General features: G+C 45.4%; 1 protein-coding gene and 1 pseudogene across 1 annotated transcript; both read right to left on the reverse strand.

The window, feature by feature from the left end:
* Nucleotides 1-824: 824 nt before the first annotated feature.
* LOC112890614 lies at nucleotides 825-4083 on the reverse strand (annotated as a pseudogene).
* A 562-nt stretch (nucleotides 4084-4645) lies between these two features.
* Nucleotides 4646-7280, reverse strand: LOC112890891 (sulfiredoxin, chloroplastic/mitochondrial-like). The gene is made up of 5 exons (XM_025957763.1): nucleotides 7054-7280; nucleotides 6362-6528; nucleotides 5120-5153; nucleotides 4921-5014; nucleotides 4646-4839 (listed from the first exon to the last, which is right to left on the reverse strand). The coding sequence occupies exons 1-5, from the start codon at nucleotides 7202-7204 to the stop codon at nucleotides 4824-4826; spliced, it is 462 nt and encodes a 153-aa protein (XP_025813548.1). The 5' UTR covers nucleotides 7205-7280; the 3' UTR covers nucleotides 4646-4823.
* Between the last annotated feature and the right edge of the window lie 16070 nt (nucleotides 7281-23350).

Raw genomic sequence — 23350 nt, forward strand, 5'->3', positions numbered from 1 at the left:
ATCAATGCCGTGTCCGGATGGGTCCTCCGTTCCCGCGCCAACCTAGTATAGTAATGGGCGCGGGAGGAGGCTGACGACGAAAACTACGTCGCCCGAGTTCGCCGGCGGCGGAAGTGGCAACTGGGGCAGAAGAACAAGAGGACGGTGGCGTGGCCGTTGGGCGTGGGCGAGTGTCTCGAGGTCTCGTGCTGGGCTGGGCATGCATTTTTTTTCTCTCTCTCTGCCGGTGTCCAGCCCATCGCCAGAATGTCTGAACATTTGTTTTTTCTTTTCAGTATAGTCTGTGATACTCAGAGGACTTTTCTCAAAAAAGTAGTTGGTGAATAAACCCTAATTTTCATTATTTCTCGGGTGCAAGTATACAGAGGGATATTTGTTGAGGGAGTTTATGAATAAGGAAATAACCTTGGCACGTGCACGTGAAATCTAAAATAGCGTCAACTCCACTATGGAGTAGTACGTGTTAAAGCTCAAAACTGTCTTGGACCAAGTTCTAATCTCGACTGCAATAGATTATATTGCATTGCATGGGGGCAACGCCAATAAGTTCTAAGCTCAAAACTAGTGGACGTACATGAACATGTCAATGACAAAGCAGTCATATCTGAGCATCACAAGCCTAACATGATTTCTTCAGAAAAAACAAGCCTAACATGGATCATATCATTATATCATATCCATGTCCGGACATCATCACAAGAACAGATGAGAGTAAAGCAACAATCAATTTCACTGAAAAGAACATGCCAGGAAACAGCCTGCAAGTAAAATTCATGTAGGAGAGCATCTTATCAGCAGAGTGCCCAAAAACTCTTGGCCAACCATATGTTAGAAGCATATTAAGATCTCCTTACAGAATTATGGCTCTGAACACCGAATTCAGTTCTGAACTCAATCAACTGCAAGGTACAATGCGATAGCTAATACGGTCTATTTACAGCAGCTCGAGCATTGCGTGGCAAAAGCGCATGGATCCTAAGATATACTACTCATAGGGTTATCTCCAGAAATTGTGCAACATACTGTTGTTATCAGCTCCTTATATCGCTACCTGATCACTGTCCTTCCTACCCTCAGTCTCAGTCGTCATCTGTGAGAAGTGTGGATGTCAACTTGATACCTGGTTGAGTCACCTGCAAATTGCTATTTCTTGCACGGCTCTGGGCATGCTGATTCCTAAGTCGTTCCACAAAGGATGGCCCCATCAGCTTACTCCTCTTTGCTGAAGCATCTCTCTCCTTGCTTTGAATGTCTCGGGGCGAAAAACCAATCTGTTCCTTCCTTCCTTTCAGAACTGCTTCTCTGTTCTCTTGTAGCTCAGAAAGTGTAGGCCTGTGTGATGCTTTATCAGAATTAACAGAAATTCCATTGCCACCACTGCTAAATGATACCTTTTTTGCCACACTGCAAGCTCTCATTGGGGATAAGACATCTGAGAGTTCATCAAGCTGGACGATTGCCTTTCGTTTGCACCCCTTAGCCTGCGACTCTGATTTGCTGTCTTTCATAATGTGCGCAAATACACTGTCCTGACCAGTTTCACTTTCAGAAATGAACCTTTGGTTCAGCACAGGTGGAAAACACCTATCATCCTCATTGTGTTTTCCATTAAATGGTTTGGGAAATCAAAACTTGATTTCCACAGCTGATGTTACTCTCCATGGTTGAATGGAAGCTTATGGTCCCCATCAAAGTTGACTGATTTGCATCACTGTCAGAGTTACAACCATCTAGCTCAAGTGGTATATAATCAGCATCATCTGGTTTGCTTTTTTCTAAGATATCTTGTGCCTTGAAGACAGCATGCTTATGCCAAGGCTGTAGAGGAGACTCATGTTTATGAGCAGGATGCTTGCCAATGTGTTTGGCATACATGAAGGGACTATTTGGTAAAGAGATTCTGTTGTTGCAGAACATGGAAGATGAACGATTAAAGGAGGCATGAGTATATAAACTGAACTCTCGACCAGTACGAGCCAGAGAGATTTTGTAATCCTGTAAAACTCTTGATTTGGGTTTTTGGTAGGGCTGAAGCCTGATCATTCTTGAAGTAAATAAGTCCACGAGATCCAAAACCTGTGCATGAGAAAATCCTCAAAACAGTAGCAACTAGCAAGGAGGTTCTAATTAAGGACAATGGCTGAATCACATCACAAATTAGAAACAGCAAACCTGTTGGTATGATATACCAAAGAAAGACCTTTGAGGGTGGAGACAATTTCCTTTGATGGCATCAGAAAATTCAGCTTCAGATAGTGGCTTACAAAACCAAACTCTTCTGAAAAGAACCTGAATTTCATAGAGCAGGCATGAAAATAGAAGAACCTTTATCAGCACGTTCACACATGATAAAACCAAAACAAAGCAACAAAAAGGATTACGAAATCACAGAAAAGATTCATAGGAAGCAATGCATAATTGAGCCTGCCAAAGAAAATGGACCAGTAGACTGGTAAAACCATGAGAAGAAGCCAAAAGCAAAAAGCATACTTACCTGCGCTGGTCGAAACTTGCACAATGAAGCACATGAATCTGGAAGAATGTTCAATGCTCCATCTGAAGTTGCCTCAAACACTCCATAGAGTTTTCTTTCATCATGCTCAAACAGAAAGAGAAGCATACCAGCTCTGATCTTCTTTATAAAAGTTGCAGCATAACCAGGAAGGGCAAAATGTTTCTGTTCGAAGAACTGCCGCTTAGTCACGTGATTGCAGATGATAATTGCACCACCATATACTTCAGGTTTGTTAGAGATGTCCAATTTGTGATGCTGCAGGTTCCTTGAAAATGAAATAATAAGCACAAAATTCAGAGACGTAATACATTCGGCAAACACGTCGACAAGCTAATAATGGTGCCGCTGTATAATACAGGTTTATCGAAGGTATTTAATTTTTGTGTTGCAGATTCCATTAAAACGACAGAAAAGATAATGAATCCAAAGAATACACGCTATAGCTAACTTTGAAGACTTAGCAGCAACTGAACTCACATTTAGTCTAGCATTTTCAATCAGGCTAACAACGATCAAGATCTATACCCAACAGTGACAGAACTAACAACAGAAAAGCACAAGGTTGCTGGCACCAAAAATTGGTTAACTTTCTCCTATTGCTAGACACATGCAAGTATCTCAGCAAAGCTAACAGAACAAGCATAAACTAGTAATGTTCTAAGAAAGCAATCATGAAGACTAAACAGCAACTAGGACTCTATGAGAACAATTGGTAATCTGCTATGTAGTGTCTCCAGTACAGCTGGAACCAAACATCCAGATCCGGCATTCTGAATTCTAGATAACAATAGCAAAATATTCTATGTAGCAGGATTCAATCCACAAGGCCATGAATCCAGGTGTTATTCTCTCTTCCATAATTGTACCAAGAAACAAAAGTAAGACCTAATTATCCAAAATCACACGTGCACCTAAAACAAGATTATCTTTTCAGAACTTGTAACATCTCCAAAAATGCATTCCAATCCACCACTGCGCAATGTACAGTGATGATCATCCTAAAAGGCTAAACCGCAAAACATTCGCATCCACGAGAAATGAAATAAGAAACAGTTAAACAAGGCGAAATGCCACCCACTCTTCCCCACCAAGAACTGGCAAGAAATGCTTCATCACTAAAGATTTGTACACCAAGCACAACTACTGAGCTACACGAATCACCAAGAAACCTAACCAAACACGCGCAAGAACGCGTTAGATCGATGCAAAAAAACCGAAGAGAAGGCGGGGACAATCACACGGCAAGCGTACCAAGGGCGGCGATGAAACTGAAACCCTCCTCTCCCTCCCCTCCCGCTCATGCCCCCGCCTCTCGGCCTCCAGAACGGGCGGTGCCCCGCCGCGACCGGCTGCCTCTGGTGCCCCTGCGTCCTCCCCTTCCAACCGATCGCCCCGCCCTCCTCCCACCTGACCCCGTCCGCCGCCTTCTCCTCCTCTACTTGAGCGCCTCCTCTCCAGACTTTCCCCTTATCTCTGGCTTCTTTCTCCACCTCCACCTTGTGGATGCGCCCAGCCGCATCACGCTCCTCCCGCCGCCGCTCCTTCGCCGCCGCCGAATGCGACTCCATCGCCGTCTTCTCCGGTGCGTGTCGCATTTCGTTCAGGTGCGCGCATGTCAAAGCAAAGCGAGCCGCTTTGCGGAGTGGTGGTGATCTCGGGGAGAGTGCGCGTGTGTTTGAGGAGAAGAATGGTTAGCTAACTGGGCCGGATTAACAGATAACGAGATTACGATTACGGCCCACTATACTGGGCTAAAAATATCTTCCTTTTTCGGGCCAAGTACCCATGGACAAATGCTACCTCTTCATTTTTCCTCAGCTGAAATGCTAGATTTATACTAGCATGGCAGACGACATTAAGTAAACACACATTTCCTCAGGTCAATAACCTCCATTTTCTAAAAAAAAATGGAGGTTCTCTGCCTCCATTTTCTGAAAAAATGGAGGTTCTCTGCGTCTGTACTGTATTTCTAAAAAAACCCCTCCATTTTCGTTCTTGGAATTGAAAATTTAAGCTCCAGTTGGAACACAATGATCTTCTGCGTGGCTGGTTTTCATCCATCCAACATCACATTGCATTCAATTACTCATCCAGCCATCCTACAGCCCATGTAAATGGAAGTTCCACCGATTCGAAAAAGAATAGTGTAGGCATGAGTCAACATTTCCTCTTGCTGCTGAGTTCAGACTTAGTATTCACCAATCTGTTTGGGTAACATTTACAAGTATGGATGATTACAGATGATGAAAAAGAACAGGGAAGGTCACAGATCACTCTCTAGCTGATTTAGTCACCAATAACATCCAAGTCATCGCATATGGTGCCTGAAAAAGCAGACTGAAGTTCAGTGCATCAAGTAATTCGAATATGCAATGAATAATCCAAGCTGGAGAGGATGGTCTGACCTAAGTGTTTCTTTCGTCCCTCGACGGACTTTGCAGCGGATGGTTGGGAGACCAAGGCGCTGGTGTGCCTCGTAGCGGTGGCATCCAGAGAAGCCTGAAGATCACGCAGGAGCATATTCAGTACAGGGAAATGGATATATGGATCTTGAAGTGATGAGAGGGCGAGTGATCAATTGGATCTGGAGTCTGGATTACGCACCATAGTAGACCCCATCAACCTCTAGCACATCAATCTGCGGTAGTCAAGAAATTGAGCCAAGTAAGAATCATTGGGAAGTAAACCAACAGCATCGGAAATCCAACACACAGTGCATGAGAAAGTGTCCTATGGCAAGATCAACAAGCCCTTCGGAATGCTGTAACATGATCCCATAAGTGAAATAAAATTCTGACTAAACTATATGCTCTTAAGCTGGCAGAAGAAAAAGCTGGGAAGACAGTGCAGATATATATCTCTGCTTGAGCTATCAGCTTGAAGAAGCATTCATGCAGCTAACCTTAAGCAAGTTACACTCATCAAGAAAGAAAGAAACTGAATGGGAAGCTACAAAATCAGTCAAATGAAATTCATACTGATATGTATTCACTATTTAGTGATCAGCATCTTAGTAAACAACACCCAACATTTTGTTACATGCCGATTTTGCGTGTCTGAATCCTCATAAAATCATCCATACTAATGCTGTGAAAGTTCACTCTGAGATTAGGCATGCTCCAACTGAACATAAATACTAGTTCAAGAAGCCTCATATGTAAACTAATATCTAATTTACCCCTGCTAGAAACTACAGCAGCATGCTCCATTACGTGGCTCAGCTGCAGGACAGATGTTTACTGATCCTAGTAAAGCTCAATCTGATCAAATTGGTGTTTTTCTGCTCTTTGTGAGTTTAACAAAAGTTTAGTGGACCAGAGCATATACTTTCGTCATCAATAATGCAATTCTTTACTAAGTCTGCCTTTTTTTTTTCAGATAACTGTGATGAGAAATTAATGGGCATGGCTCTGACTGGACCATGAGGAACAAACTGCCATTCTCAGATGCTATCTAAAGTAGTAAATTTCTAAACAAAACAAGAGGAACATTTTGGAAAGAAAAAAGGTACTCCCACGCATACTAAAGAGAACTGCGACATCTTTGGTATAATGTTATATCATGGAGGGAATATGAAATATTAACAAGAACTTGACCAAATATTAAGCAAATTGAAAAACTGCTCTGCTTGTGTTCAAAGCTTTCTTTGCGATTCAGTGAATTCAGTAAGGTGGAAGTATGGAACAGGTATATGCATTAGCACAGAGTTGAGTTACTGTTGATTCATATGTACTGAATTCCCAATAAGAGAGTTCGAATCTGATAGGATCCTATCTAACAAGATCAGGACTAACCAATAATTGTACTTCTGGATGAAGTAATATGAAAGGAAAAGAAAATACCCACAGGTACTTGGAGGCCAATGACACGAATACTGTCCATGAGCTCTTGCACCTTGGCTGGATCATTGGCACGTGTTCGCATCAGTGGCCTTCGGATCTTGTCCAGTGGAATTTCCATGATCACAGGGCCCTTCTTATCCGAGTCACTTGTCAGGGATGGAACTGCTGCACCTGCATCCCGGTGGATTTATATATTTCAGCGCCATGAACTCCACCGGCAATCATTTCCCACCACAGGGTAACAAATGGTGGCATGCTGAAACAGTCATTTTCTGAGATACATATTCAGCTTCATGAAACATGATCTCAAATTATCTAACTCTGCATGAGACTCATCCCCAAACGAATGTCTTAATTTATCTGTAGCTACTCCAGTATCAGGCAGACAGAACTTGCTGACAAAACTAAATTGAACTTCCAGTGAGTTGTAAGTGGAGTACGAAATCAAGATCCCACAAATTTAATTTCTTAAAACAACACACTTGGGCACGCCTGCACAACCTAGAGACTACACAAGTTCAGTAACACTTGGATCAACCCTGACATACAGTGTTTGACCAAGATTCAACCCTCCGCATCAGTTCTTAAGCTCAGAGAGACCAATTTCTTGAACTGAACTAAAGCAAACACACCGGTCATTCAGAATCTCGAAACTATTGCAATACGAGAAAGGATCCAAGGAGGGAGGGCAGGTACCGTTGGAGGAAGCGGAGAGGGCCAGATTCCTGCTCCTTCTTCCGCTCGCGCTCCTTCCCCTTCCCCGGATGAAGGAGGCGTGTGTGACCACGCGGCGGTGGAGGAGGACGCCGGGGGTCATCGCCAAACCCAGGCTCGAGCTCGACGCCATTGCTTGCGTTGCGCCTGCGCCTTGCTGCCAGCAGTTTCTTGCCGGCCCTCGGAGGCCGTCGTGGCGTGTCGGAGCGTCGCGTCGATGTGTGCCACAAGAGTTCCCTGGGCCAGATGTTGGGTAGGTTGGGCCGACTGGGAAAGGCCTCCTCATGCGGGCCGGGCTATTTAGGTCGTGTTGGCTTTATTGTTGGGCCTTACAAGTCAAGCGCGCGCTGGGCCGGGATTCTCAAGTACTAAACAAAAGCATTTTGCTTTTTCTTTAAAAAAAACAGTCTGCTATAGATAACCTTTGTGTCACGGATACTTCCCTAGTCCCTGGTGGGAGGAGTACCTATATCTTCCTTAAAAAAAATGAAGGCGCACCCATATCTATCTGATCATTCGATATTATAGACATTACAATCTATTTTTGTAGTGGCTTTGATGACCTATTACCCCATATGAGGCAAGATGTCCTATTTTTTTTAATCCTATCTTATGGATGGTGCGTGTGGATGCATATTGATTCGAGAATATCTTAAAATATTACATTTGGATCCCTTCATTTTGAGAAATTGAAATCTACTTTGTAGAGTAGGCTATTTATCTTGAAATATGATATTCCACAACTTTCCAAAGCATATATATATATTATATATATATATATATAAAAGCTTATCTTAAATTCATAGGGGTGGGATCACGGGGTGAGAGAAGGAAATTGATTATATAAATCTTCATATTATGTTTTTAATGTATAGCTTATAGCACACTTTTCAACTCGCTTCCCTATAGCAGAAGTGCAGTACATATATTCCACATACAACTATATTAGCTTAATTAATTTATATCTAAATTATAAGTATTAGAATGGAATTCAATTCCAAGTTCCAAACATGGCCTAAAAGATCTTATAGATATGTACATCAGACAAAATTGTATATATTTAGTGCCATGCAAATCATGAGAAAGATATGCATGTTTGATTCAAACAGTTTATGGTCATTTTTAAGATAGTACTTGTAAGCATCTAGGCCCTTAAGGTATGTTTCGGTGATTAATGACAACCATTATTGTGACTAATGAGTTTGTGCAGCTTTATAGATCATTATTGCTCATTTGGTTATATGTCAAAAGAGGCCCCTAATTTTCATTATTCAAAAAGGCGATCTCGGCATTCAACTCTATAATGTGTCAAGACTAAGGATCTTTCTAGTCCTAAGTGTCATAAGGTTGAGAAGGACACTTAGGTTAGTATAGGTTTTATAGTTTTGTAGTGATCGCACTATTAAGAGGGGTTTAGGCTTAGTAACTTGAGCATGGACATGGTCATTTGAAAATGGATGCACACAATGGTCACTCAGGTTTCTAGAAGCTCAAATAAGTGGTTCTCAACTTATATCTCAAGAATATTTGGATTTCATTCAAGACTCAAGTCAGAAACGGCAAAATCAGAAAAATCCTATTCACCGGTTTAACCGACGCGTCAAGTTTTATATACGTCGGTTAAACGAGGTCAGCAGGACTGGACAAGTCAATACACCGGTTAAACCGGCGTTATTTGAATTTTGACGTCGGTACAGTTGTCCAGAGACTCGGTTTTCAGTTGATCAGTGGACAACTACACTCACCGGTTAAACCGACGCTATTTGAAATTGGACGTCGGTGCAGTTGTCCAGTGACTTGGTATTTCTGTTGATCAATGGATGATTACACTCACCGGTTAAACCGATGCAACGACGGTTAATCTGCCCAAGCTGTAACGGCTAGTTTTCAGAAGTGGCAGTTTACATTCACCGGTTAAACCGACGATGGCTATTGGAGGGACGTCGGATTAACCGGCGCTACGCAGTTTTCTGGCAGCTTTTTCTTCAACGGCTCTATTCGTGTGAGCTGCCCATATATACCCCTCCAATGGGTCATTCTACCACTCTTGACACCAGGCAACATCCAAACACACATACTTTAGTCAAGAGCCACCTTGAGCTTCAACATTTCATACACTTGTTCATTCAATCATTCAAGAAGCAAGATTAAGGACTTGGGTAGAGAGAAGCTTGTGTGCATCCATTCTTTGTGATTGGTTCTTGCTCAAGTGAAGGCCTTAGCTTGTTACTCTTGGTGATTGGCATCACCTAGGCGATCTTGGTGATCGAGGTGATTCTCGCGGAGCTTGCCAAGGATTGTGGAAGCCCGGAGAAGAGACTTGTACGTGGCTTGATCTCCACCACACCGGGATGGTGAACGGAGACTCTTAGTGAGCGCCCTCGTCTTGGTGACTTGGGAGGTGACAATACTCTTTGTGAGTGTCACAACGTGGATTAGGGGTGTGCGCCAACACATCGATACCACGGAAAAAAAATCCGGTTGTCCCTTGTCCACTTTACTTTGTCAAGCATTATCTTTCATGCAATTTATTCATGTGCTTGATTTAGGGATCACTAGTTAGCTCTACCCTGCTAGGCTTTATCTCTTTCTATCTTGTTTAGCTTGTGTAGGTTGTTTAGTTATCCGGTTGGTGAATTGGTGCCTTTCTAGTTTTGCATAGGTTAAGCTTGTTTTATCTTGCTTTAGAAATTGAAAAAGGCCCAATTCACCCCCCCTCTTGGTCCATCGATCCTTTCAATTGGTATCAGAGCCTCGTTGCTCATTTGGATCATTAGGCTTCACCGCCTAGAGCTATGGCCAAGATGGGTGGTTCGTCGCCTCACTTCGAGGGCAAGAACTTTGCCTATTGGAAAGTTCGCATGGCCGCATACCTTGATGCGATTGCCCCCGAAGTATGGTTGGCAACTAAAGTCGGATTCACCGGAGAACCCACCCCCGACCAATTAAAATGGAATGCTAGAGCTAGAAATGCAATTTTCGAAGCTATTAGTGAGGAGGTCTTTGCTAGAGTTAATGGCATGGACCTAGCAAGTGATATTTGGAAGGAGCTCATTGAAATACATGAAGGTTCCACCAAAGTTCGTGAACAAAAATATCACTTGTTTAGAGCTAAGTATGATTCCTTCAAAATGCTAGCTCATGAAAATTGCAATGATATGTATTCTCGCTTGAATGTCATTGTCAAGGACATTAATGCACTTGAAATATCCAAAATTGACAGTGCATCCATCAACCGCAAGATCCTCATGCTCCTCCCGAAGCCCAAGTATAACATTATCAATGCTATACTTCAAAAGGAGGATCTCGCCACAATGGAAGTAGGAGAACTTGTGGGGGAAATTCGCGCTCATGAAATGAGCATTCTTGGTATGACCGAAGAGCCAACTTCAAGCAAGTCAATTGCTCTAAAGACCAAGACAAACAAATCCCGCAAGCTCAAGATGGTCAAACAAGACTCAAGTTCAAGCAATGAAGAAGATGATCATCATGAGAGCTCATCCGATGTTGAAGATGATGGAGAGCTTGCTCTCATGATGAGAAAGTTCACATGCTTGAATGAGAAGATCAATAAGAAGGGCTTCAACTTTGACTCCAAGAAGGGAATGTTCCGGCCAATGGATGTCAAGAACAAGATTTGCTACAATTGTGGCGAAAAAGGACACATCCGTCCAAATTGCCCCAAGCCGGACAAAAGAAGCAAGGACAACAGGATTAAGCATCGCCATGATTCAAGCGATGATGAAGAAGAGGAGAGGAAGAACAAAAACAAGAGATTTGGGAAGAAGAAGTCCCATGACAAGAAGACCAAGCTCTTCCCGAAGAAGAAAGGGCATACCAAGAAGAGTTTCTTGGTGGAGAAACAAGAATGGGTGACCGATGTCTCATCAAGCGAAGACTCAAGTGATGAAGAAGACATTGTCACCGTCGCCCTCACCAATGAAGAACCATCTCTACCTCCGCCTCCTATGTGCCTCATGGCGAAAGGTAACACCAAGGTATGTGAGGTAGATAGTGAAGATGATAGTGATGAAGAGCTTGATCCTAATGAATTTACTAACCTCATCAATGAGTATACATCCGTCATCAAGAGGGAAAAGGGCAAAGTTAAAGTTCTTGAGAGCACTCATGCCAAGTTAGAGCTTGCCCACTCCGACTTACTTAGTAAGTACAATGACTTGCTCAAAAAGCACAATGAGTCACTTGTACTTGCTAAGCAAGTTGAAGAGAGCCACAAAAAGCTCAAACAAGAGCATAGGGAGTTGGCTCACAAGTATCAAGAACTTGAATTTGCCTATGAAGTAATTGACCCAAGTCTTGAGAAAGTTGTTCATGAAAAGGTCAATGCTTCTACTTCATGTGATGACCTACTCATTGATGCATATGCCACTAATGTTGTGCCCAAGCTTGCCTCTACTAGGGAAAAGGAATTGATGGATCAAGTGGCAAGCCTCAAGAGTAGTGTGGAGAAACTCTCAAGGGGAGAATACATCCACAAGGAGATTCTCTTTAACAATGCCCGTGACTATGGTAAGAGAGGTCTTGGTTCATTTCCGGAGCCAAACATGGCTACAACTCCTTCTCCGGAGATCAAGACAAGCTTCATCAAGGAAGTTGGTTCATATTGCCAACATTGCCAAGTCACCGGGCACCACACTAGGGAGTGCACTTTACCATCACGTCCTCTTCCTAAATTACCCAAGAATTACTCATCAATGTTTCAAAATAATCATTTTCTCTTGAGTAAAGTGAAGGGTAAGGTGAAGGCCAAGTTCATTGGCAAAATTGCTAAGGAGTCGAAGAAGAAGCTCCCCAAGCAACTTTGGGTCCCAAAAGCTCTTGTCACACATGTGCAAGGCCCAAAGCTTGTTTGGGTTCCGAAAACTCAAAAATAAATTCTCATGTGTGTAGGTGAACTACAAAGCCGGTGGAAAACATTGGGTACTTGATAGCGGTTGCTCTCAACATATGACCGGCAATGATAGCATGTTCACCTCACTTGAAGACCCCGGCGATCATGAACATGTCACCTATGGTGATAACTCAAAGGGGAAAGTCTTAGGTTTGGGTAGAATTGCAATCTCAAAAGATTTATCCATTTCAAATGTTTTGTTTGTAGAAGCACTTAGTTTTAACCTCATTTCTATTGCACAATTGTGTGATCTTGGACTAACGTGTGCCTTTGACAAGAATGGTGTTGTAGTGACTCATGAAAAAGACAAGTCATTGGTATTCACGGGGTTTAGGCATGGCAATATCTATTTGGTGGATTTCTCTTCAAAGCAAACAAGCACCATGACTTGCCTCTTCACCAAGTCATCTCTTGGGTGGCTTTGGCATAGAAGAATTGCTCATATTGGCATGAGCAACCTCAAGAAAGCCCACAAGAGAGGGATGATCACCGGCATAAAGGACGTCACTTTTGACAAGAACAAGCTATGCAAAGCATGTCAAGCCGGGAAGCAAGTTGCAACTCATCATCCTATCAAGACGATGTTGTCTACCTCCAAGCCGCTTGAGCTACTACACATGGATCTCTTTGGTCCAACTTCATACAAAAGCATTGGCGGTAACCTCTATTGCCTAGTAATCGTTGATGATTTTTCACGTTACACTTGGGTCATGTTTCTAGGCGATAAGGGTGAAACTCCGGAAATCTTCAAGTCATTTGCAAGAAAAGCTCAAAGGGAATACAATTCTCCAATCGTGAAGATCCGGAGTGACAACGGCACCGAGTTCAAAAATATGAAGATTGAAGAATGGTGCGATGAAGAAGGAGTCAAACATGAGTTTTCCGCCACCTACACGCCCCAACAAAATGGAGTGGTGGAAAGAAAGAACAAGACACTCATCACCCTAGCAAGAGCAATGTTGGATGATTATGGCACGTCCGAGAAGTTTTGGGCGGAAGCAATCAACACGGCGTGTCATGCATCCAACCGAGTGTATCCTCACCGACTCCTCAAGAAAACTCCATATGAGCTCATCACCGGGAGGAAACCAAATATATCATACTTTCGAGTCTTTGGCTGCAAATGCTTCATTTATAAGAAGAAAAGGCTCGGTAAGTTTGAAAGTAGATGTGATGAAGGTTTCTTTCTTGGTTATGCATCAAACTCTAAAGCATATAGAGTATTCAATCAAACCTCCGGGTTAGTTGAAGAAACATGTGATGTGGAGTTTGATGAATCTAATGGCTCCCAAGAGGAGGTTGTTGGCTATGAAAATGTAGGGGATGAAGAAATTGAAGAAGCCTTAAAGAAAATGTCCATTGGGGATATCAAGCCGGAGGAGGTGCATGAAGACAATGATCAAGGGGGAGGAACTTCCTCATCTTTACCAAACACCTCCGCGGCACCCCAAGCAAATGAAGATCAAGATAAAGTTGATCCACTACCCCAAGAAAATGTGTCAACGCCAACACCCCAAGTTCAAGAACAAGAAGAGCAAAATGTTCCACCACAAGCACAAGTCACTCATGATCCACCCCAACAAGCATCCACGCAAATACCGCTAGTGAAGCATGGTCGCATCTCCAAGGATCATCCAATTGGTCAAATCATTGGTAGTCCTTCCAAAGGAGTAAGAACTCGCTCTAAGTATGCTTCATTTTGCGAACATCACTCGTTTGTTTCTTGTATTGAACCCACTAGCATAGAGGAAGCACTTGAGGACTCGGATTGGGTGATGGCCATGCAAGAAGAGTTGAACAATTTCACCCGCAATGAAGTATGGGTCCTCGAAGCTCCTCCGAAAGACAAGAACATCATCGGCACAAAGTGGGTCTTTCGAAACAAGCAAGATGAACATGGGATGGTGGTACGCAACAAAGCAAGACTTGTGGCAAAAGGGTTTTCTCAAGTCGAAGGTTTGGATTTTGGTGAAACTTTTGCTCCGGTCGCAAGACTTGAAGCTATCCGCATTCTTCTTGCTTACTCTTCACATCATAATATCAAGTTATATCAAATGGATGTGAAAAGTGCTTTCTTAAATGGCTTTATTAACGAACTTGTTTATGTTGAGCAACCTCCCGGGTTTGAAGATCCGAGGAATCCTAATCATGTTTATAGGTTGCACAAGGCACTCTATGGGCTCAAACAAGCTCCAAGGGCTTGGTATGAGAGGCTTCGTGACTTCCTAATCGTGCAAGGCTTCAAGATCGGGAGGGTGGACACCACATTGTTCACAAAAGACGTCAACGGGGATCTTTTCATTTGTCAAATTTATGTTGACGATATTATCTTTGGCTCAACTAATGATTTACTAAGCCATGAGTTTGCTACCATGATGTCTAGGGAATTCGAGATGTCCATGATTGGCGAATTGACCTTCTTCCTTGGTTTTCAAGTAAACAAATGAAGGAAGGGACATTCATTTATCAAGAAAAATATACTAAGGATATCTTGAAGAAGTTTAAGATGGATGAATGTAAGCCAATCAAGACACCCATGGCAACCAATGGGCATCTCGACTTGGATGTGGACGGTAAACCGTTGACCAATCCCTCTATCGCTCTATGATAGGGTCTTTGCTTTACCTTACCGCATCTAGCCCGATATAATGTTTAGTGTGTGCTTGTGTGCTCGTTTTCAAGCTAACCCTAAGGAATCACATCTTTCTGCTGTGAATAGGATCCTTCGGTATCTCAAGCACACTCCTAGCATAGGCTTGTGGTACCCCAAAGGCGCTAGCTTAGATCTCTTGGGATACTCGGATTCGGATTTTGCCGGGAGCCGTGTCGATCGCAAGAGTACCTCCGGGGGTTGTCACTTGCTTGGGCGTTCTCTAGTTTCTTGGTCGAGTAAGAAGCAAAATTCCGTGGCTTTGTCCACCGCGGAAGCGAATATATAGCTGCCGGTGCATGTTGTGCCCAAATTCTATATATGAAGCAAACCCTTTTGGACTTTGGTGTGAAACTAGGAAGAATACCCTCCTTTGTGACAATGAAAGTGCCGTAAAAATTGCCAAGAATCCGGTTCAACACTCTCGCACAAAGCACATTGATATTCGCCATCACTTCTTGCGTGATCACGAAGCCAAGGGGGACATTTCCCTTCAAGGTGTGAGATCCGAGGAGCAATTGGCGGATATTTTCACAAAACCTTTAGACGAGAGTACCTTTGTTAGGCTAAGAAATGAGCTTAATGTATTAGATGCGGCAAACGTCATGTAAGTTGCCATGTCATATAGAAAAATGCATACATATAGGACACTTGTCTAACCATGGAAAGATAGTGATGAGCAAGGGTTTAGCTAGAGGTGGTGGTCCACTAGTTTTTCCTCTAGGCTTGTAGAAAGGCTCATCATGATGAAGCTTTCCGTGGGATCAAACTTGACAAGTAGATCTTAAAATCTCGCTATGCATTTCTTGTCATATAGTTGTGCATCTCATGTTTACCTTTCTTTCGCATGTGTTTGTAATTTGCGTTATCATTGCATGCGTAAAAGTCACAAAGGAGATCACTTGATGAAGATGAGACTTGTTTTACATGCAAGATCTTAATTCATGAGAAGTGAAGAGAGTAAAGTGTTAGGTGCGTTATTGCCTAGTGAGCAATGTCATTGTGAGTTTGAAACTTTCCTCCTTCAATATTCCTATGACATGGCTCATACATTTTAATTTGGCGCTTTGTCTCTCTTACGACTTATCCTTGATTTTGAAAAGAAAAACTATTTAAGTTATTAAGCTATCCTATTTTGAGGGGTAAAGTCGCCTATGCAAGTCCATTAACTTGAGTTTAGTTGAATCTTATAAGTTCATTGGACTTAGCATAGAAAAGTGAGCTGAGAGAGGGTTTTTGGGTTCACCGGTTAAACCGACGTTCAATGGATCTATACCCATCGGTTTAACCGGCGTTACTAAGTGTCAGCCACAGCTCAGTCATTTCAGGCGTTCAACCGGCGTATACAAAATTTGCAGCATCGGATCAACCGATGAACAGAACACAATTTTGACCTGAAAATCAACTGTTATTTGCATCATTCAACCGACGAGTTCATTTTTCAGATCATCGGTTCAACCGGCGTACAGATACAGATTTGGCAGGGCTTCTAGTAAACTACACCGACGCAATCAACCGGTGTTCAAAACCTAAGCGTCGGATCAACCGGCGATAAGAAAAATTGCGGGGTCCACATGTCATATTTCTCTCTTGACCGGTCACGACCCTTCACTCGCTTTCGTTTCCCGCTCGACCCCTCGCCTTCGCCCTCGCTCCTGTCACCGCCGCCGCCGTCCGCCGCCTTGCGCCGCCCGCTCGCCGTCCGTACGCCGCCATCCGCCGCCGTCAGCCACCACTCCGCTCGCCGCCGCTCGTTGCGCCACGCCCGTGCATTCCCTCGCGCCGCCGTCACACCGCCGCCCTCGCGCCGCCGCCGCCCGACGCACCGCCGCCAGCCCAGCTGCGCCCGCGCGCACGCACACCACGCCCCTCACTTGCGCCCGTGCGCCACCGCGCCGTCGTCGCCACCACAGTGCCGCCCACGCTCCAAAGTTCCACCGCTAGTGCCGCTCCACGCCGTCACCAGCACGTCCTGCACACCACTGTGCCACCCGCGCATCACCGCGTCGCCCGCTTGCCACCGCATCGTCGCGTCCGTGTTACTCACTGTGTCGAGATGGGTCGTGACAAAAGGAAAGGAAAGGAGATCGTGGTTGAGGAGCCCGCGCGCAAGCGGACTCGCGCAGCGAGAGAGGCCGAGAGGGCCGAGATGGTGGCTAAGGCCGCCGAGGAGCAGGCGTCTGGCCGTGCTCGTCCGTTCGCTATCAGAGATCCGCCAGCCAGAGGCAGAGGCAGAGGCAGAGGCATGGGCAGAGTCAGAGGTGCCAGGGCCACCAGAGCCACAGCCGCAGCAGCAGCAGAGTCAGAGCAGTCAGCTTCAGCGGCAGAGTCCGATTCAGTTTCAGAGTCAGAGCAGTCAGAGCAGTCTCAGGGGCAGGGTACACAGCAGTCACCAGCTCTACGACGTTCTGGCCGCACCCGGCAGACGTCCCCCGCAGGGGAGACTTCACCTGTGACCGAGCGTCGCACCGGACCTAGGACGCGAGGAGGCCACCAGCCACAGGAGCCTCGCAGGTCCACCGCAGCAGCAGCAGCAGCTCGACGAGCCGAGGCCCTAGCGGCCGAGCGCGCAGTGTTCCGCATGGACACTGTCGTGCGTCTGGAGCCAGGTGTGCTGCTCCAGAACTTGACCAAGGCCAATGCGGCGAAGGTCAAGAGGCTCAGGTGGAGTGTTCAGGAGGAGGAGTGGTTCCCGGTGACACGAGACAGCAGGGTCGATCGTAGATTCTGGACGCTCCTTCAGGCCAGTTTCTACGAGACCTATCAGAGGCGGGGCCACAGGATTTTCCCTCACCGAGTACTGGACTGGGTTTCTCTGAGGACAGCTGCAAGGGGAGCCGATGTCCGCGAGCACTTCGATCACTTCAGAGGTCTGCCCAGGTTGCTCTCGATTGAGAGGAACAGATACATTGAGGACTGGGTCAGAGTTTTCTATGCCACTGCTTGGATAGCCCCAGAGCGCAGAGCTGTTCACTTCATGTTCGGAGGGCAGGTGTTTGGTTTGTCCAGAGCGACACTCGCAGGGATACTTGGAGTTGATCTTGTTGACGTCTCTCTGCACGAGATGGTCTACGGTGCTGCAGATCCACCTCGCAGGGCCATGATTGGCGGGATTGCACCTTCTCACGAGGCGATCTCACAGTGCTTCCGCCAGCCCTTCCCGGCTTCCTACGCCAGGGTTCCTAGCCTGCTGACCCCAGAGGCTTACGCTGTTCACATGGCACTCCGAAGGACTTTGCTCCCGAGGAGTGGCTACCCAGAGGGGTTCACAGGTCTGCAGCAGCTGCTACTACTTCACATCCTCACTCACGAGCCGTTCGATATTGTTGATTTTATTCTGGCAGAGATTGAGGATGTCATCACTGATGGGATGGGGGTCGTGCGTCAGTTTCCTTATGCTCACTGGATTAGTTTCATTTGCTCTATGATAGTGCCAGCTGAGTCACCCATCAGTGCAGTCTACAGACAGGACGAGACTCCCTGGTTCCCAGTCTACCGCCCGACAGCACCCTCTGACAGGAGGAGAGGGAGACAGGCCGATCGCGCTGCCATGGCACGGCTGTCACCCGAGGTACAGGCCCGAGTGGCCCAGGAGGATGAGGCACTGCTTGCCGCAGAGGCACAGCTTCCCGGGGGAGATGATGAGATTCATTGGTCAGACCTAGAGTCAGACTCCTTCGAGGACGAGGAATACTTTCCTGCACCTGCTCCAGCTAGTCATGATCACGAGGCAGGAGGTTCAGGAGAGCCAGCTCCAGTGTCAGCTGCTGCTACTACAGTTTCAGAGTCTCAGGTGTCTCAGCCGTCTGAGCTCACCGCACTTTTACAGCAGCTGGTCACTCAGCAGAGGGAGGACCGCCGGGCACAGGAGGAGGCCAGGAGAGCCCATGAGGCCCAGCTTGCACAGATTCAGAGGGAGGCCGCCCGAGAGCGAGCTGCTACAGAGGAGCGTTTCGTCGGCCTTATTGACAGAGTCTCTCAGAGGACGGACGCTCAGTTTCAGCAGATGCAGCAGGGCATGATGGCGATGTTCGGGATGATTTCACAGTTATATTCTCACACCGGACTCGCCCCTCAGCAGCCAGCACAGTCAGGTCTTCAGGGCGCCGGAGCACCTCCACTTGCAGTTACACCTGCTCCGGCCCCCACTGCTCCAGCTTCTTCCGCGACCCCAGAGATCATGTTCTCACTGTCAGCACTTCTTGGGTCTGCGAGTCGTCCTCTTTTCTCTCCTCTGCCTGCGACCTCGCTCTTCCAGGAGTCACCCTCAGCTGTGCAGTCCGTTGGCCTCCCCGTCGTACCACAGGCATTACCTTCGGGGGGAGGCGGAGAGGTGTCCTTACTTCAGCAGTCGTCACAGCCGGCAGCATCAGCACTCACTACTTCAGATGTTGACACATCTTCTGCTGAGCCGGCTACTACTTCCACGGACCCTCTCCCAGGCAGTGCTAGCACCAGGGCCTCGACGACAGCCTCGACGACAGCCACACCTCCCGTCAGCTCAGCACCAGCAGGCCCTTCAGACCAGCAGCTACCGGCAGTCACTGAGGATCCACCGTCCGACGACGACGACGACGACGATGACCCGGATCGCTTCCTCGCCGTCCCGCGGCACCCGGATCAGTAGCTATCCTTTTTGGGCTTTGATGCCAAAGGGGGAGAGGGAGTCAGGGGGAGGGTAGCTTTAGAGAGAGCTCGATCAGGACTTTGTTGTTTCTTATTGTATTATACATTGTCTTATATTTGGTTTCAGTTCATGGATATGTACATTTGTCATTTGAGCATGCTGAGCTTTTGAGACATATCTATGGATTTCGTTTGAGCCTTTGAGCTCTTTGGTTCCTTTCTTTCGAGTTTGCCTGTGTTTATTCTTGCCATATCTTTCTCGCTCTCTCGTTATTTATGTCTGTGTTGTCATCAATCACCAAAAAGGGGGAGATTGTAAGCATCTAGGCCCTTAAGGTATGTTTCGGTAATTAATGACAACCATTATTGTGACTAATGAGTTTGTGCAGCTTTATAGATCATTATTGCTCATTTGGTTATATGTCAAAAGAGGCCCCTAATTTTCATTATTCAAAAAGGCGATCTCGGCATTCAACTCTATAATGTGTCAAGACTAAGGATCTTTCTAGTCCTAAGTGTCATAAGGTTGAGAAGGACACTTAGGTTAGTATAGGTTTTATAGTTTTGTAGTGATCGCACTATTAAGAGGGGTTTAGGCTTAGTAACTTGAGCATGGACATGGTCATTTGAAAATGGATGCACACAATGGTCACTCAGGTTTCTAGAAGCTCAAATAAGTGGTTCTCAACTTATATCTCAAGAATATTTGGATTTCATTCAAGACTCAAGTCAGAAACGGCAAAATCAGAAAAATCCTATTCACCGGTTTAACCGACGCGTCAAGTTTTATATACGTCGGTTAAACGAGGTCAGCAGGACTGGACAAGTCAATACACCGGTTAAACCGGCGTTATTTGAATTTTGACGTCGGTACAGTTGTCCAGAGACTCGGTTTTCAGTTGATCAGTGGACAACTACACTCACCGGTTAAACCGACGCTATTTGAAATTGGACGTCGGTGCAGTTGTCCAGTGACTTGGTATTTCTGTTGATCAATGGATGATTACACTCACCGGTTAAACCGATGCAACGACGGTTAATCTGCCCAAGCTGTAACGGCTAGTTTTCAGAAGTGGCAGTTTACATTCACCGGTTAAACCGACGATGGCTATTGGAGGGACGTCGGATTAACCGGCGCTACGCAGTTTTCTGGCAGCTTTTTCTTCAACGGCTCTATTCGTGTGAGCTGCCCATATATACCCCTCCAATGGGTCATTCTACCACTCTTGACACCAGGCAACATCCAAACACACATACTTTAGTCAAGAGCCACCTTGAGCTTCAACATTTCATACACTTGTTCATTCAATCATTCAAGAAGCAAGATTAAGGACTTGGGTAGAGAGAAGCTTGTGTGCATCCATTCTTTGTGATTGGTTCTTGCTCAAGTGAAGGCCTTAGCTTGTTACTCTTGGTGATTGGCATCACCTAGGCGATCTTGGTGATCGAGGTGATTCTCGCGGAGCTTGCCAAGGATTGTGGAAGCCCGGAGAAGAGACTTGTACGTGGCTTGATCTCCACCACACCGGGATGGTGAACGGAGACTCTTAGTGAGCGCCCTCGTCTTGGTGACTTGGGAGGTGACAATACTCTTTGTGAGTGTCACAACGTGGATTAGGGGTGTGTGCCAACACATCGATACCACGGAAAAAAAATCCGGTTGTCCCTTGTCCACTTTACTTTGTCAAGCATTATCTTTCATGCAATTTATTCATGTGCTTGATTTAGGGATCACTAGTTAGCTCTACCCTGCTAGGCTTTATCTCTTTCTATCTTGTTTAGCTTGTGTAGGTTGTTTAGTTATCCGGTTGGTGAATTGGTGCCTTTCTAGTTTTGCATAGGTTAAGGTTGTTTTATCTTGCTTTAGAAATTGAAAAAGGCCCAATTCACCCCCCCTCTTGGTCCATCGATCCTTTCAGTACTATCTATCGAAGACAATCAAAATTACGTTAGAGAGAAGGGCGAGAGAGAGAGATATGATTGACAGTTGCATATAGTGAAGTACTGGATTCATGAAACTTCCGAAGATTAAGTCAACTAATGGTATCAGAATAAATCAAGCACCAGTATCATGCTATCCTGTGTGCTTGAGTGACAATGCCGGCCGGCTTGCTAGCAACAGTGTGACCATGCCATGCATCTGCATCCCTTGTACATGTCTCTTGGGCCAACTTATACCTTCGAATGAATGATCATACCTGTGATGTGCGTGCATTACATCCTTAGTGTCAATAGACAAATTCATTCTTAGGTGCAGGCCAGAGCTGCTAGTTTTTTTAAAAGAAATAGAGGTAGCCGGTTTTTTTATAAGATATGACTTGATATCTTTGACCTTGCTATTAAAACTATCACTATTTGACTTGATACCAAAGTTGGTTTTCTAATTAATTGAAACCAGAATGAAAAGATTCACCACCGGATCTATAAATAACTGCCTTTGTGCTTGTCATTCTTTGCATCCCAAGAACCCTCTTTGTAGTTCATACTAGCCGGTAGCATTTTTTTCGTAGTACACAACACTCGTCCTATGGATTCCACCATGTCCAATGGAGAGTGGAGTGCCTCCGAGATCAACATGGTGAAATCACTCGTCGCTAGGTTCAATACCAACGATAGTGTCTCCGGTGTCCGGTGACATGAGCAAGAAGCACAGTAACATTGTACATGAGATCCAGACAATGTTCCCCATAAAGGAGAAGCATCAAGTAATCCACTTGTATGTTGATCTTATGGTGGAGATGATACCTAGCGGCACTGGTGATGGCTCCTACCATTCTGCGACAACGAGTAGCAATCTTGTGAACAACTTTGAAATTCCTCTGGAGGATTTCGCTATGGACAACATTGGCATGCTGCTTGGTTATCAACAATGGAGATATGGGTTATGAGGGTGGCACAGGAGGTGCCACGTAGGCAGCCTCCTCCTCGGATGGAGAGGGCACACACCAGGTTTTGGACCAAGGCGGAGCATAGGTTATTGATTTTCTCGATATTGTTATATCCTCTTACATACACAAGTTGTGATATTTTTATCTATTTTGAACTATGGCAGACCTGTTCATCCTAAACCTTGCGTCACTGCAGGCAATTTCTTCGTGGTTTGCAAATGTACGGCCGTGACGACTGGAAGAACATCTCTAAGTACTTCGCCACCACAAGAACACCGTTGCAAGTCTCCAGCCATGCCCAGAAGTACTTTTGAAGGCTGGAGAATTCTACTCGTAGGCAACGTTATAGCATCAACGATGTCGGCCTCTATGATGCCGAGCCTTGGGCTCAAAATAATAATACTTCCAACTTGGAAGGATTCAGCCTACAACCCAAGCCGCTATGATGCCAGTGGCCAGCACGCCACAGTGAACAACCAGACTCAAATCCAGTCACCCATCCTTTACCACGCCAACCAGACCAGCACCAGCCGCAAGCAGCTGCTTGGGCTGGTGACCAGCAGATTGGGGCTACTAATTCTTCCGCGGCTCCGGTGATGGAGGGGGATGGGGGCTCACGAGCGGCTTGGTTCGCCGGTGATCAACTTGGGGATTTCTTTCACGACCAAATGATGAATATGGACATATTCTAGGTGTTGGTGTTGGATATGGTCTAGTATCCAAATAAGATGGGTGGCAATCTAGATCGTTGAAGATAATATATTTGCGGGTAAAGTTTACCATTACTCCTACTAATAACCGGGAGTAAATACTAATTTTACCGCGATAACCATGGCGACTTGTATCGATGTGGTACCGCTATATGTACCTCTTCGTGTATTATGATTTGTTTTATGATTGTAGTGCTCGTGTCGTTTGTTTAATATATCAACAATGCTTATATAGACATTATTGCTAGCTTGTATTTAGTATATTTTTATGTTCATTATAGATTGGCACATCTTCAACCTCAAGCTGGCTTCGGGTGCAGCAACATCCACACCGCCACGTGCGCTCCGAGTACGAGTAGCACGCCGAGACACAGTGCACAAGCATCGACGCTGCAATGTCCCCTTCGTCCATTAACGCAGAAGAGGGAAAAAAACATCCGAATTCAGAGTTCAGACTTTGGAAGTGTAGAATGTCTGAATATTTCCGGACGAA

The sequence above is a fragment of the Panicum hallii genome, chromosome 4 (genome assembly GCF_002211085.1).
Source record: "Panicum hallii strain FIL2 chromosome 4, PHallii_v3.1, whole genome shotgun sequence".
NCBI classification, from domain to species: Eukaryota; Viridiplantae; Streptophyta; class Magnoliopsida; order Poales; family Poaceae; genus Panicum; species Panicum hallii.

Bases quoted from the DNA above. Each gene is read 5' to 3' on its own strand.
- LOC112890891 (XM_025957763.1), bottom strand. From the start codon at position 7,204: ATGGCGTCGAGCTCGAGCCTGGGTTTGGCGATGACCCCCGGCGTCCTC. The intron at 6,529-7,053 runs GTACCTGCCCTC...ACCGGGATGCAG, and splicing joins CCTCTCCGCTTCCTCCAACG to GTGCAGCAGTTCCATCCCTG. The intron at 5,015-5,119 runs GTGCGTAATCCA...CGTGATCTTCAG, and splicing joins GGTTGATGGGGTCTACTATG to GCTTCTCTGGATGCCACCGC.